General features: G+C 54.6%; 1 protein-coding gene across 1 annotated transcript; it reads left to right on the top strand.

Moving 5' to 3' along the window:
* The first annotated feature begins 709 nt into the window (after window positions 1-709).
* Window positions 710-4841, top strand: LOC101539702 (HLA class I histocompatibility antigen, alpha chain E-like). Its single transcript, XM_055127086.1, has 8 exons — window positions 710-840; window positions 1004-1270; window positions 1423-1695; window positions 2187-2462; window positions 3599-3715; window positions 4132-4161; window positions 4305-4352; window positions 4622-4841. The coding sequence occupies exons 1-8, from the start codon at window positions 777-779 to the stop codon at window positions 4624-4626; spliced, it is 1080 nt and encodes a 359-aa protein (XP_054983061.1). The 5' UTR covers window positions 710-776; the 3' UTR covers window positions 4627-4841.
* Window positions 4842-13005: the final 8164 nt, after the last annotated feature.

Raw genomic sequence — 13005 nt, 5'->3', positions numbered from 1 at the left:
AAAGCTGTCAAAAACAGTTTGGAGAAATAATTTCCTGGAACCAATAGTCATGTCCTTTCATCTACTGAGCATCAGTGTGCAGACGCAGGCGTTGCAGTGGATGGAACCTGGGCACGCGTGTGTAGTCCTGCCACTGAAACCACATGTCTCTTAACGAACACTGAAGCCGCATGCCTCTTAGAACACTGTGCTAGAGTGCGGCGGTGATGGCTGTTCCTCTCCTGAGCTCATTTCGGGGGTCTGACTCTCTTCCCAGAGTGGTGACTGCCCAAAGGTGCAAGCCCCGTACAAGAGCAGCTCTGTGCTCCTCACTGACCGTGGGCCTCCTGGGAATCGGTGGCTTCCTCCCTGCACAGAGCGCGGTAGGCAGCGTTACACAGAGGGGATGCAGAGCAGAGAGGCCGCGCAGGACCCGGGGTCTCGGTGTGGCTACAGGCTGAGTCGTGTGGCTGCTTGCAAAGTGGTGCTCAGGACGCGAATCCTCCAGGAACCGCGCATCGCCCACTCGCTTCCTGCATGGATACTGGTGACGAAGTCCAGGTTTCATTTCCATTGGCTGGCAGGTGGTCTAGGGTAGCCAATCACCCGTCGTTCCGTCAAGTCTCCGCCCTTCTGCCTGTCTAGCGTAGCCAATCACCCGTCGTTCCGTCGGTACAAGTCTCCGCGCTCCTGCCTGGATACTGATGACGCGGTCCAGGTCTCAGATCCATTGGCTGTTGGATGGCACAGGTCTCCGCCCGCCTGGCTGGACTTGGGACGCTCCCTGGGGGTGCGACATGGGGCTCTTGTCGCTCCTGTTGCTGCTCTCGGGGCCCTTGGCCCTGGCCTCGGCCTCGGCAGGTGAGTACGGGGAGGAGAGAGGCCCGGCAGGAGCGTCTCCGAGGCTGTCAGCCCAGACGCGCCCCTGGTGGTCTCCGATCCTCCCGGCCTCCACCCCGCCCACTGTCGCCCTCCTTCCGGGTCCCCTTGCCCAGGGCCGGGGCTCAGGCGTCCACATCCGCAGGCGCGCACTCCCTGCGCTATGTCTACACCGCGGTGTCCCGGCCGGGCGGCGGGCAGGCGCGGTACTTGGTCGCGGGCTACGTGGACGGCGAAGAGTTCGTGCGCTTCGACAGCGAGCGGGGCGCGCGGATGGAGGCGCGGGCGCCCTGGATGCAGCGCGAGGGGCCCGAGTACTGGGAGACGCAGACGGGAATCGCCAGGAGCAACGCGCAGATCTACACGGAGCGCATGGACCTCCTGCGGGGCTACTACAACCAGAGCGCGGCCGGTGAGCGCGGGCCCCCGACTGCCCCGTGCCCGTGTCCACGGGGCGTGGGACGCGCCCTCGGCGCCCCGGGCGGGCGGGAGCAGCCGCGGGGACTTTGACCGGGTTCATGCTCCCGTGCGGGATTCATGCGGGCGGGTCTGGGGCGGGGTCAGGGTCTCACACCCTCCAGAGCATGTTTGGCTGCGAGGTGGACCCTGACGGGCGCTTCCTGCGCGGGTATCGGAGCTACGGCTACGATGGCAGCGACTACCTGACCCTGAACGAGGACCTGCGCTCCTGGGCCGCGAAGGACACGGCGGCTCAGATCAGCAGGCAGAACAGGGAGGAGTCCCGCGAGGCGGAGATATACAGGACCTACCTGCAGGTGGAGTGCGTGGAGTGGCTTCACCAGTACCTGGACAGAAGGAATGAGACCCGGCCAGCAGGTACCCGGGCACCTGCAAATAGGCCTTCAGCTGTGCCCTGGCCCAGGGGCAGAAGACCCCTCTTCTGGTCCCAGACGGAGGCTGCGCCTGCTCTGCAGGCTGCCCGCTAGAGACAGACTCTCCCCCAGGGACCCTCCTGGGTCCTGGGTCCGGGGCAGGGAAGGACCAGAAGCCCCAGCTCTGCAGTGACCTGCGGTGACCCGGTGGCTGTGACTATCTAAGAACATCTTAGAAGCCTCAGTCAGGCTTCTCTGTCCTTCACCCTTCACCTAGTGTTCGCCTCCTTAGAGACCAGGAGCCTCCTGCCCAAGCCTCATTCTAGAACTTTCCAAGGACTAGGATTTTTATCCACGTCCCAGCCATCTGGTTGGCTGAGTTTGGGTGCGTCCTGCCCCTCAACCAACTGTCCTGTCCCTTCTCAGGATGTCACATGAAGGCTGCTTCCGCGATGTAGGGGGAAACAGTGCGGGTTTCTCACTCTTCCTCCTCAGAGCCTCCCAAGCCACACATCACCTACCACCCCTTCTCTGACCGGGAGGTCACCCTGAAGTGCTGGGCTCTGGGCTTCTACCCTGAGGAGATCACCCTGACCTGGCAGCGGGATGGGGAGGACCTGATCCAGGACACAGAGCTGGTGGAGACCAGGCCTTCTGGGGACGGAACCTTCCAGAAGTGGGCAGCTGTGGTGGTGCCTTATGAAGAGGAGCAGAGATACACCTGCCACGTGCAGCACCAGGGGCTGCCGGAGCCTGTCAGCCTGAGATGGGGTGAGGGGGGAAGGGCATGGTGTCTGTCAGCCTGAGATGGGGTGAGGGGGGAAGGGCATGGTGTCTGTCACCATGAGATGGGGTGAGGGGGGAAGGGCATGGTGTCTGTCACCATGAGATGGGGTGAGGGGGGAAGGGCATGGTGTCTGTCACCATGAGATGGGGTGAGGGGGGAAGGGCATGGTGTCTGTACCATGAGTTGGGTTTAGGGGGGATGGGCACTGAGCCTGTCACCCTGAGAAGGGGTGAGGGGGGAAGGGCATGGAGTCTGTACCATGAGTTGGGTTTAGGGGGGACGGGCATGGAGCCTGTCACCCTGAGAAGGGGTGAGGGGGGGAAGGGTACGGAGCCTGTCACCCTGAGAAGGGGTGAGGGGGGGAAGAGCATGGAGTCTGTCACCATGAGTTGGTATTAGGGGGGATGGGCACTGAGCCTGTTACCTGAGAAGGGGTGAGGGGGGACGGGCATGGAGCCTGTCACCCTGAGAAGGGGTGAGGGGGGGAAGGGCATGGAGTCTGTCACCATGAGTTGGTATTAGGGGGGATGGGCACTGAGCCTGTTACCTGAGAAGGGGTGAGGGGGGAAGGGCATGGAGCCTGTCACCCTGAGAAGGGGTGAGGGGGGGAAGGGCATGGAGTCTGTCACCATGAGTTGGTATTAGGGGGGATGGGCACGGAGCCTGTCACCCTGAGAAGGGGTGAGGGGGGAAGGGCATGGTGTCTGTCACCATGAGATGGGGTGGGGGGATGGGCATGGAGTCTGTACCATGAGGTGGGTTTAGGGGGGATGGGCACGGAGCCTGTCACCCTGAGAAGGGGTGAGGGGGGATGGGCACGGAGCCTGTCACCCTGAGAAGGGGTGAGGGGGGATGGGCACGGAGCCTGTCACCCTGAGAAGGGGTGAGGGGGGGAAGGGCATGGAGTCTGTCACCATGAGTTGGTATTAGGGGGATGGGCACGGAACCTGTTACCTGAGAAGGGGTGAGGGGGGACGGGCATGGAATTTGTCACCTTGAGTTGGGGTTAGCGGGGATGGGGCACAGAGACTCTTCTCAGCGGGCTGAGAAATCCCCGTCAGGAACTTCAGAGGGTGGGCTGAGGCCTGGCACCAGCCCTTCTCCTGCTTTTCCTTCCCAGAGCCCCCTGGTCTGCTTACTGTCCCCACCGTGGGAATCGCTGTCCCGGTTCTTCTCGGGCTCGTGGTCACTGGTGCAGCGCTGGCCGGAGCAGTGATCATCAGGAAGCGGCGCCAAGGTAGGGTCAGCTGGGTGGGGGGTCTGAGGTTTCAGTCCGCTAGAGGGCGCCTCGGCCCCACCCAGGAGGTTGACCTGCGTGAGTGGGCAGCACCCTCCACGCGTGTGCCCTCAGTCTGGCCGAGCACATGACGCGCGGACCCGTCACACTGACGCCGTGGCACGCTCAGGCTCGTGAAAATGAAAGACTTCTTTGCTCCTGGATAAGCTGGTGACAGGGACCCAATCCCAGCAACAAGGGTCGCGGGGGGGGGGTTTTCTCTTGACACAGACTCACAGGGTGTGGGGGTTCAGCCCCGGGACACCCCCTTTCCTGCGTCTCCCCTAATGCTCGCCTGGGTCAGTCGGAGTTCTGTACCTTCCCTGGGATCTAGATCAGTCTGTCTGCAAGCTCCTGACTCAGTGTCCCCCCCACAGGTGAGAAAGGAGGCCGTGGTCCAGCTGCAGGTCAGTGCTGAGGCTCGGCGACCTTGAGAGCCCTAGGATGGAGTGGGGGGGCCTTGGGGGAGCTGCGGGGGGCTCAGCCCATGCTTCCTGCTGAGTCTCATCTGCTGTGGCCTCTGACCCTGTCCTTGTTTGTTGTACTCCAGACAGGGACAGTGAAAAGGACTCTGACAAGTTTCTCATGGACCCTAAAGGTGACACTCTGGACGACCCAAGGGGGAGGGGTTGGGCAAATGCACACCTGCATTTGGGATGTTTCGTTGTGATCTTGCGTTCTGGGAACCACACTCGGCAGTGCTCAGGGTCACTTCCAGGGTAATCAGGGGACCATGCAGTGCCAGTGGGTCAAAGCCGGGACCCACATCTATGCACATGCTGCAGCCCTCTGGGGACTTGTTGGGCATCTTCAGGGGGTCCTCATTCTGTGACTTAGCTCAGTCTCTTCACTATTCTTTTCTTTCAGTGTGAGCCAGCTGACCCCTGCAGGGCCACAGTGGTGCAGGATTCGCTCCCGGCTCCCATCTGTGACCGCCGTTGGATATTACCCCTCGGTGTTTGAGACCTCACCAGTGAATTTCCCCTTTTCCTCCTCTCCTCCCAGAGAAGCTTGCTGTGCTCTTGCTAGCACCCCTAATTTAGTTTATCCCTAATTTATTTATAATCGCTAATAAAGTTTATTTTCTGCGAGAGTGAGAGAGTGGAGGGAGAGGGAGAGAGAGGGGAGAGGGGAAGGGAGTGAGAGAGAGTGAGAGAGAGAGTAAGAGAGAGTGAGAGTGAGAGTGAGAGAGAGAGAGAGAGAGAGAGAGAGAGAGAGAGAGAGAGAGAGAGAGAGAAGCACGGCCCATAGAGGCAGGCAGGGGGCGGGGTGGAGGGTGATGGGAGGGAAACTGGGGACACTGGGAAATGTACACTGGTGGAGGGATGGGTGTTGGAACACTGTGTGACTGAAATCCAATCATGAACAGCTTTGTAAAGGTCTCACCGTGATTCAATAAATAAGTTTGAAAAAACTATAGTAAAACCACTATCAGGGGCGGGGGGAATCTTGAACCTTTCCTTTGTGTTTTACCTTTCACTGTCACAGTTCCCAAGTCAGTCTTGGTTATTTACAAGCCAAAACTTTCTGGTAATTCTGGATTTTGTACTTGTAGTAAATTGCTTGCTTTTCTATTTCCCCTATAGCCTTTTCATATTTTACTATAGAGCAATGTTCTTTGCTTAAACACAGAAAGACCTTATCGCTATGCTCCTAATATTTGGGAGTTGATTAACTCTTAAATGTATCTACGCCTGAGCATCCGTCATAATTACTTGACTCAGGCTTCAGTTGCGGTAGTTCCCCAAAAGAGAGGCCCGGCCATGGGACTGGGATGGACCCAGGGTGAGTGGCAAAGCTACCCGGGCATCGAGATGGGTCAGTCTAGAAAGCACAGAAGCATGGTCTTAATACAAGCTTCTTATGGCCTAAGAGACAGGACCCCCATAGGGAAGGCCAAGCTGAACTGGCCTGAGGGCTTAGTCTGGGATTTACGGTAAAAGCCTTGCTTGCCCAGAGCCCAGAGAACTAAGTGTTGGGATCTTTGTCTCTTAACTGTGTTTACCCAAACAACTCTAAGTATTGGGAAGAAGTAAACTTAAGACAAAAGCAATGTAGATATCCCTGGGAGACGCTGTCTCCTTGTGTTAATCTCTCCAAGAGAATTGCTTCTGCCAGATGTTTTATCTGTAAATGATCCTGTACCTCAAGCTCCCTCAGACGCGCTGTAAGGATGCTAGCAGCTCTGCATTAAACGGGCCATTTTCACCATCAGACTGTGGTCCCCTGTCTCTCTGTCTCTCTGTCTCTGCTGGGGAGGCTAGAAAATGGCTCTCAGCCACCGAACACACACGTCATGCAGCACCCACACACTCTGTGAACTCACATTTCTCTTCTGCCAAGAGATCTGAGGATGTCTGCTATCATGTAGATCGTCGCAGACATGTGAGGGGGCGGGGGTCAGGCCCACTGGCCCACAGGGCCCTCCCGACACTCACCTGCTGTCTCTTCCCTGATCCTGTGTGCTCTCATTAAGCATGTCTGGAAACTGCCTGTGTGGCCGTTACACACCAGGGCGGGGATGGAAGTGGCCTGTCTTCGCATCTCAGCCCCCGGTCAGTGGCACTGCACTGTACCGTGCTCTTGGCATCCCAGCCCCCGGTCGGCCACACTGCAGACAGGCAGGCAGCACTCACAGTGCTCTCAGTGATGCCGGCAGGACACTAATAGGGAAGAAAGCCACCAGAATTGACAAGGAAATTCCTGAGAAGGGGCTGAGTGATAGCATAGCGGGGAGGGCGTTTGCCTTGCATGCGGCCAACCCGGGTTCGATTCCCAGCATCCCATCTCAGGTCCCCTGAGCACCGCCAGGAGTAATTTCTGAGTGCAGAGCCAGGAGTCACCCCTGAGCATTGCCAGGTGTGAGCCAAAAAGTAAAAAGAAAAAAAAAAAAGAAATTCCTGGAAAGTAAAAGTCCCAAGGTTGAACAAGACCTGAGATAAGACCTTCAGCAGTGACCCCTGAGGAGATTGGACCCCTCCCCAGGAAGGAAATTCCTCCTCGAATACCCTCGGACCTCCCCCTTAATCCGATTAACTTTAGCAATTCAGCCCAGAGAAGACTTCATAACATTCCAGACCAAGACATCCCAAGAAGATACCTTATAAAAGCCACCCTGAGCAAAGGCAGGGTGCTGCTTGTGCCCGCGTGGCAGAGCACATGTGGTACCCGTGTCACCCGCATCTCCCCTCTTGGGATGTGGACGTTCATGCTTTCCTGTCTAATGCTGGGATGTGTGGGGGGGCTCTCTCTGCCCTTGGAGAAGCCTGGGTTCCCTCTTGAGCATTTTACTCTCCACTTTTCCCCCCACTTTCTCTCCCTCCTCCCCTTCACAACCTCCAAATAAAATCAGTTTTACTTCACTGCTTGTCCATTCCTGAAATTCATTTCTGTGAGGCGAGACAAGAATCCACTAACCCAGGGTCCCGGATGGCAGAGGCGGATCGGGAGAAAGTGACTATCTTTCTCCTACCGGCTTCACATATCCCCCCCCCCCGCCGCCCATTGGAGCCCGACGACATCAAAATCTTTGTTGATTGCGTAGAAGGCAAGTGCCTTCCTCACTTACCTCTCCATCCCTTCAATCTTTAACATTGCCGTGGGGTGGGGAGGTTGTGCTGCAGCGAGCTGTGCTCAGGACTTATTCCTGGCTCAGTGCTCAGAGATCACACTTGCCGGTGCCGGGGGAGATCATATGCGGTGCATGGGGTCAGTCAATACAGGGTTAACCACATGCAAAGCCATGCTGAAAGGGCTGAACATCTCCCCGACACCCACCGCACCACTCTCTTCTCTCGCCAAGTGGAATGGCAATGGCTTCTTGGTTGATCATTGATCCCTGCAGACTGTGGGCTCGACTCCTCGCCTTTTACTGCTTAGTCCTTTATTGCTCACCTGCAAGGCGCCAGATTGCCCTTGCCCCAAGGCTTGCTACTTCCTAGTCTCCCCCGCTGAACTTTCTCAGGGGGATTTTAAAGATCAGAGGTTTGGCCCGGGCTTTCTCCTGCTCCACTGCCTCCTTGCAGGGCATCATTCATCTTCAGAGGAAGGAAGGACACTTCAGCGCAAAGAAGTGAGGCCTCAGCATCACCGTGAGGGTTACTGGGTGCCTGCCACTGAGTGGGGAGCTGGGGATACAGATGCAAACCAAATGCTGGCCTGAACCCCCTCCTGCCAACTCCACCGACTATAGCCGCCTCACCCCCACCCCTCTCACTGGGCCCCTGCAGATCTAGTTTATTTATTTGTGTTTAAGTTTGGGGTTCACACCCAGCAGTGATCAGGACTGACTCACAAACTGTGCTCTGGGTTCACTCCCGGGGTTGGCTGTGTGAAAGGCATAGCAGGGTGTGGCCCTCCACACACCAAGAAAAGGAGGTGGAGGTGGGGTAGTACAGTGGGTAGGGCATTTGCCTTGCTCGTGGTCAACACAGGTTAGATCCTGGCAACCCATAAGGTCCCCTGCCCCTGCTAGGAGCAGTTCCTGAGTGCAGAGCCAGGAGCAATCCCTGGGCATTGCTGGGTGTGGCCCCCAAACCAAAAAATAAAAATTGCAAGTAAAGCATCCCCTTGCATTGAGATGAAGAAAAGTACAGCTAGCACAATAGGTAAGCAAATCAAAGAATGCCATAGTTTGTTATAAGAATGAGTCTGAATTTCAAATTCCGAAGTTTGGCTTCAGTTTGATTAGATAGCACTGCCACCTAGTGGACAGATACTAGAAGAATTCTTCCTGGAACTATGTGTGAATATTGTTTGATGTAAATGGGAACTCTGAAATGGAATCACTGTCATCCCGTTGTTCCATAGATTTGCTTGAGCGGGCACCAGTAACGTCTCCATTGTGAGACTTATTACTGTTTTTGGCATATCGAATACGCCACAGGGAGCTTGCCACGCTCTGCCGTGCGGGTGGGATACTCTCGGTAGCTTGCCGGGCTCTCCGAGAGGGACGGAGGAATCGAACCTGGGTCGGCTGTGTGCAAGGCAAACGCCCTACCCGCTGTGCTATCACTCCAGCCCCTGAAATGGAATATGACAGATCATGTCAAGAAGAATTCTGTTGGCTTGTTATTTACTCAGGAATTATGACCACTTTATTTAGCATGAAACCCAAAGAAAATTCCAGTGGAAAAGTTTGAGTTTTGTTAAATTTTTTTTTTTAATCTTTTGAATACATGGCAGTAAGGGTGGGAAAAAAAGGTTAATATGTTAACTATTTACTTGAATTAATCTTTTTCTGTTCGCTTCTTTTGGCTTGGTGTTTGAGTCCAGCCAGCAGTGCTCAGGGCTACTCCTGGCCCTGTCTGGGTCACTTCTGGTGGTGGGTAAGGAAATGGGAGGTGCCAGGGACTGAGTCTGGATCTCCAGCAAGCACTCAGCTCACTGGATTCTCAATCCGGCAGACCCTTCTACCCTTTCTTTTCTCTTCACATTACATTATTCATCTCGCACACAGAGGATTGCTTTAGGGCTTGCTTTTAGTCACCCATTTTTTATTGAAATCTGCAACACTTTATTAGAAAAATTTTAAATAAAGTGGAGCTGAAAAAATTTTACAGTGAACACCTGTATACTCACAATCTAGACTCTACTACTGTCACTGTCACTGTCATCCCGTTGCTCATCGATTTGTTCGAGCGGGCACCAGTAACGTCGCTCATTGAGAGACTTATTGTTATTGTTTTTGGTATATCCAATACGCACGAGTAGCTTGCCAGGCTCTGCCGTGCGGGTGGGATACTCTCAGTAGCTTACCGGGCTCTCCGAGAGGGGTGGAGGAATCGAACACGGGTCGGCCGCGTGAAAGGCAACTCCCTACCGCTGTGCTATTGCTTTAGCCCCAGACTCTACTGTAGTATTAGCATTTTACCACATTTGTTTACATTCGTCTAAACTGCCTATCTCTGAGGCTGGAGTGATAGCACAGTGGGTAGGGTGTTTGCCTTGCACGCGGCCGACCCGGGTTCGATTCCCAGCATCCCATATGGTCCCCTGAGCACGGCCAGGGGTAATTCCTGAGTGCAGAGCCAGAAGTGACCCCTGAGCATTGCTGGGTGTGACCCAAAAAGCAAAAATAAATAAATAAATAAATAAATAATAAACTGCCTATCTCTTGTCTGTCCATCCTTCCATCCATCTAATTCCAAACTGAATTCATATATAAGTTGGGGCGAGAGTACCTCACGGGTACTTGAAAGAGAGTTCCCTGGGGGCAGTGAGAGGAGGACAGTGTAACTAGGTACTATGGAGAATGAATTCTTTTCACACCCAGTGGTTCTCAGAGCTTACTCCTGGCTCGATGCTCAGGAATCATACCTGGTGGGGCTCGGGGGATCACATGGGGTAGCGGAGACAGAACCCAGTCGACCTGGGCTGGGCCCTGGAAAATGAATTCTGAGCTACTGTCAGTCTCTTAATAGAAGATGCACGAAGAGCTTCTCTGAGCCCTTTCTCGAGGTGAGGCTCTACTTGGTCCTCCGGGACACTAACCCACACCCAGAGTCCTGTGTAATTTCCCATGGGACACTCTGGGCCTAAGTGAGATCAACTGGAGCCCGTGAACGATTTGTCATTTCCTCAACAATGTGCACTTAGTGTCTTAAAACAATCAACTCCACCCGAGGGAGACGGAAAAGGTCTGACTTCAAACAAGGTGCTCATTATTTGTTTGTTGTTGGGCCGCACCCGGCTGTGCTCAGGGCTTATTCCTGACTAAGTCGGGGATCACTCCTGGCAGGACGAGGAGGACCATATGCCTGGCCGGGGGTGGGTCGGGGACGGGGAAATGAAGGGAACTGAAGTGTAAGGGAAACGAAGTGTTTCTGTGTAAACACACAGGTGTGCAGCGATCAACACACACCTGTCCCGGCAGCAGCAACTAGTCAGGACAACTCTCGGGCGGCGGGTTCATGAGTGGCAACTCTGTGGGGCCAGCTCCACTGGCAAGTTTTCCTGTTAATACCCAGGGTGCTTGAGAGCTACCGTGCAGGCCACGGTCACCAGCACCCCCAGCTGACCCCATCTTCCCCACCCCCCACTCCCTGGGTACTACTGTGACTCTTAAAAAGACACCGGCCAGGTCAGAACCCTCTGGAATAGAAGGTAGATTACCAAAATGCTTCAGATGGAAGATTTCCAGCAGATTCCATGGGTGCAGGGCCCTAGGACTTCCCTGCCAAAAAGGCCTAGTTCTTTTTTTTATTTTATTTTATTTTGCTTTTTTTGCGTCACAGCTGGCGGTGCACAGGGGTCAATCCTGGCTCTGCACTCAGGAATTACCCTTGGCGGTGCTCAGGGGACCATATGGGATGCTGGGAATTGAACCCGGGTCTGCCATGTGCAAGGCAAATGCCCTACCCGCTGTGCTATCACTCCAGCCCCAGGGCCTAGTTCTTGACTGGGGAAGTGGGGTTGGCCCTGGGGGAATATCTCAGCTGGGGGGAGAACGGTTGGTTGCTCCTTATAGCCAATTCCTTCTTCCCCTGCCCTTTGCAATGCTGGGGATCAAACCTTGGGCCTCAGGCTTGCAAAGCAACTAGTCTGTCACAGGCTACATTCCCCCAGCCTATACTGTATTCCTGAACGTTCTCTCTTTTCAAGGGGCCCTGCCCATAATATAGTAGGTAGGGTGTTTGCCTTCTACACAGTTGACTGGGATTCAATCCTGGGTATCCCATATGGTCCCCGGAGCCCACCAGAAGTGGCCCAACTCCTCTGCCCCCTAAAAAGTTCTCTTGCTTCCTTGGGAGGTGGGATCAAGGAAGAGCTTCCCCATCTCTGGGATTCAGACCCTGCTGGTGCAGACTCTGTGTGGGGCCTTGCTGCTGGCACTGGGGGGAAATCTTCCTTCCGGAATCCGCGTGTGGATTGGGGACCGTGAGAGTGTACATAGGCCGGTACCTGGCATCCATCCCAACTGCCCACATGGCTTTGTTTACGGGATATAGAGGCATTACGAACGTTGCTCACTTGGCAGATGTTTGTCCTGGCTGAAGTAGAACAGCCTAGGTGAAAGGTTTTCGAAAAGATACACAGGTTAAGAGAGGAGGATTCAAAATGATTTGGCTTTCAGGATGCCTTTCCTTGTTTCTGGCTCTCTGATGTTCGCTTTGTTGACTTTTCTCAGGCTCCGGGCTCTTGAGGTTTTCCTCAGTACACACGCCATTTCCGTCGGCCTTGTTCTTCACTGCTCTGGGTTGTTCCGGGCTTCCTCCAATCGGGGCACTGCCTTTGGAGAGTCCAAGCAGCTGGGGGCCACGGCATGACCTCCATCCCTTTATTTTCTAGCTTCATTATGACATCATTCATGTGAAATGAAGTCCACCTATTTGAAGCTGACACGTTAATGTGTTTTGTTCATGAACTTTCATCCTTCTAAGATTCCCATCATCGGGGAGCCACTGGGGATCCAATTCCCGGCACCATGCTTGAAAGGCACCCAATATTGAAAAGGAATATGGCAAAAGAAAAAAAAAGGGGGGGGGTGGAGCGATAGCACAGCCAGTATGGTGTTTGCCTTGCACACGGCTGACCTGGGTTTGATTCCCAGCATCCCATATGGTCCCCGGGCACCGTCAGGAGTAATTCCTGAGTGCATGAGCCAGGAGTGACCCCTGTGCATCACCGGGTGTGAACCAAAAAGAAAAAAAAAAAAGTAACATGGTTCTTTGCCATGGAGCTAGCCAGTGCTCAGAGCTTCCCCAGAAAGCACTTTTAAAAAGGTTTTATATGGACTGGAGCAATAGCACAGCGGGTAGGGCATTTGCCTTGCACGTGGCCGACCCGGGCTCGATTCCCAGCATCCCATATGGTCCCCTGAGCACCAGCAGTGGGTAATTCCTGAGTGCAGAGGCAGGAGTGACCCCTGTGCATCGCCGGGTGTGACCCAAAAGGCAAAAAAAAAAGTTTTATAAAGAAGTGTATAATATTTGATTGGGGCTGGAGTGATAGCACAGTGGTAGGGCAGTCGCCTTTCACGAGGCCACACGTGTTTGATTCCTCCGCCCCTCTCGGAGAGCCTGGCAAGCTACCGTGAGTATCACGCCCGCATGGCAGAGCCTGGCAAGCTACCCGTGGCGTATTGGATATGCCAAGAACAGTAACAATAAGTCTCTCAATGAGAGATGTTACTGGTGTCCGCTCGAACAAATCGATGAGCAACGGGATGACAGTAACAGTTGACAGTATTTGATTACATTTAATATTCAAACACCAAATCACCACCATTACACCTTCCCACTACCATATTT

This window comes from Sorex araneus, chromosome 2 (genome assembly GCF_027595985.1).
Source record: "Sorex araneus isolate mSorAra2 chromosome 2, mSorAra2.pri, whole genome shotgun sequence".
Classification (NCBI taxonomy): Eukaryota; Metazoa; Chordata; class Mammalia; order Eulipotyphla; family Soricidae; genus Sorex; species Sorex araneus.
The sequence above is the reverse complement of the archived record's forward strand: the minus strand, read 5'-3'. Positions and strand labels throughout refer to the sequence as shown.

Coding starts and splice junctions, on each gene's coding strand:
- LOC101539702 (XM_055127086.1), top strand. CDS start 777: ATGGGGCTCTTGTCGCTCCTGTTGCTGCTCTCGGGGCCCTTGGCCCTG. Junction 2,463..3,598: donor GCCTGTCAGCCTGAGATGGG/GTGAGGGGGGAA, acceptor TTTCCTTCCCAG/AGCCCCCTGGTCTGCTTACT. Junction 3,716..4,131: donor CATCAGGAAGCGGCGCCAAG/GTAGGGTCAGCT, acceptor TCCCCCCCACAG/GTGAGAAAGGAGGCCGTGGT.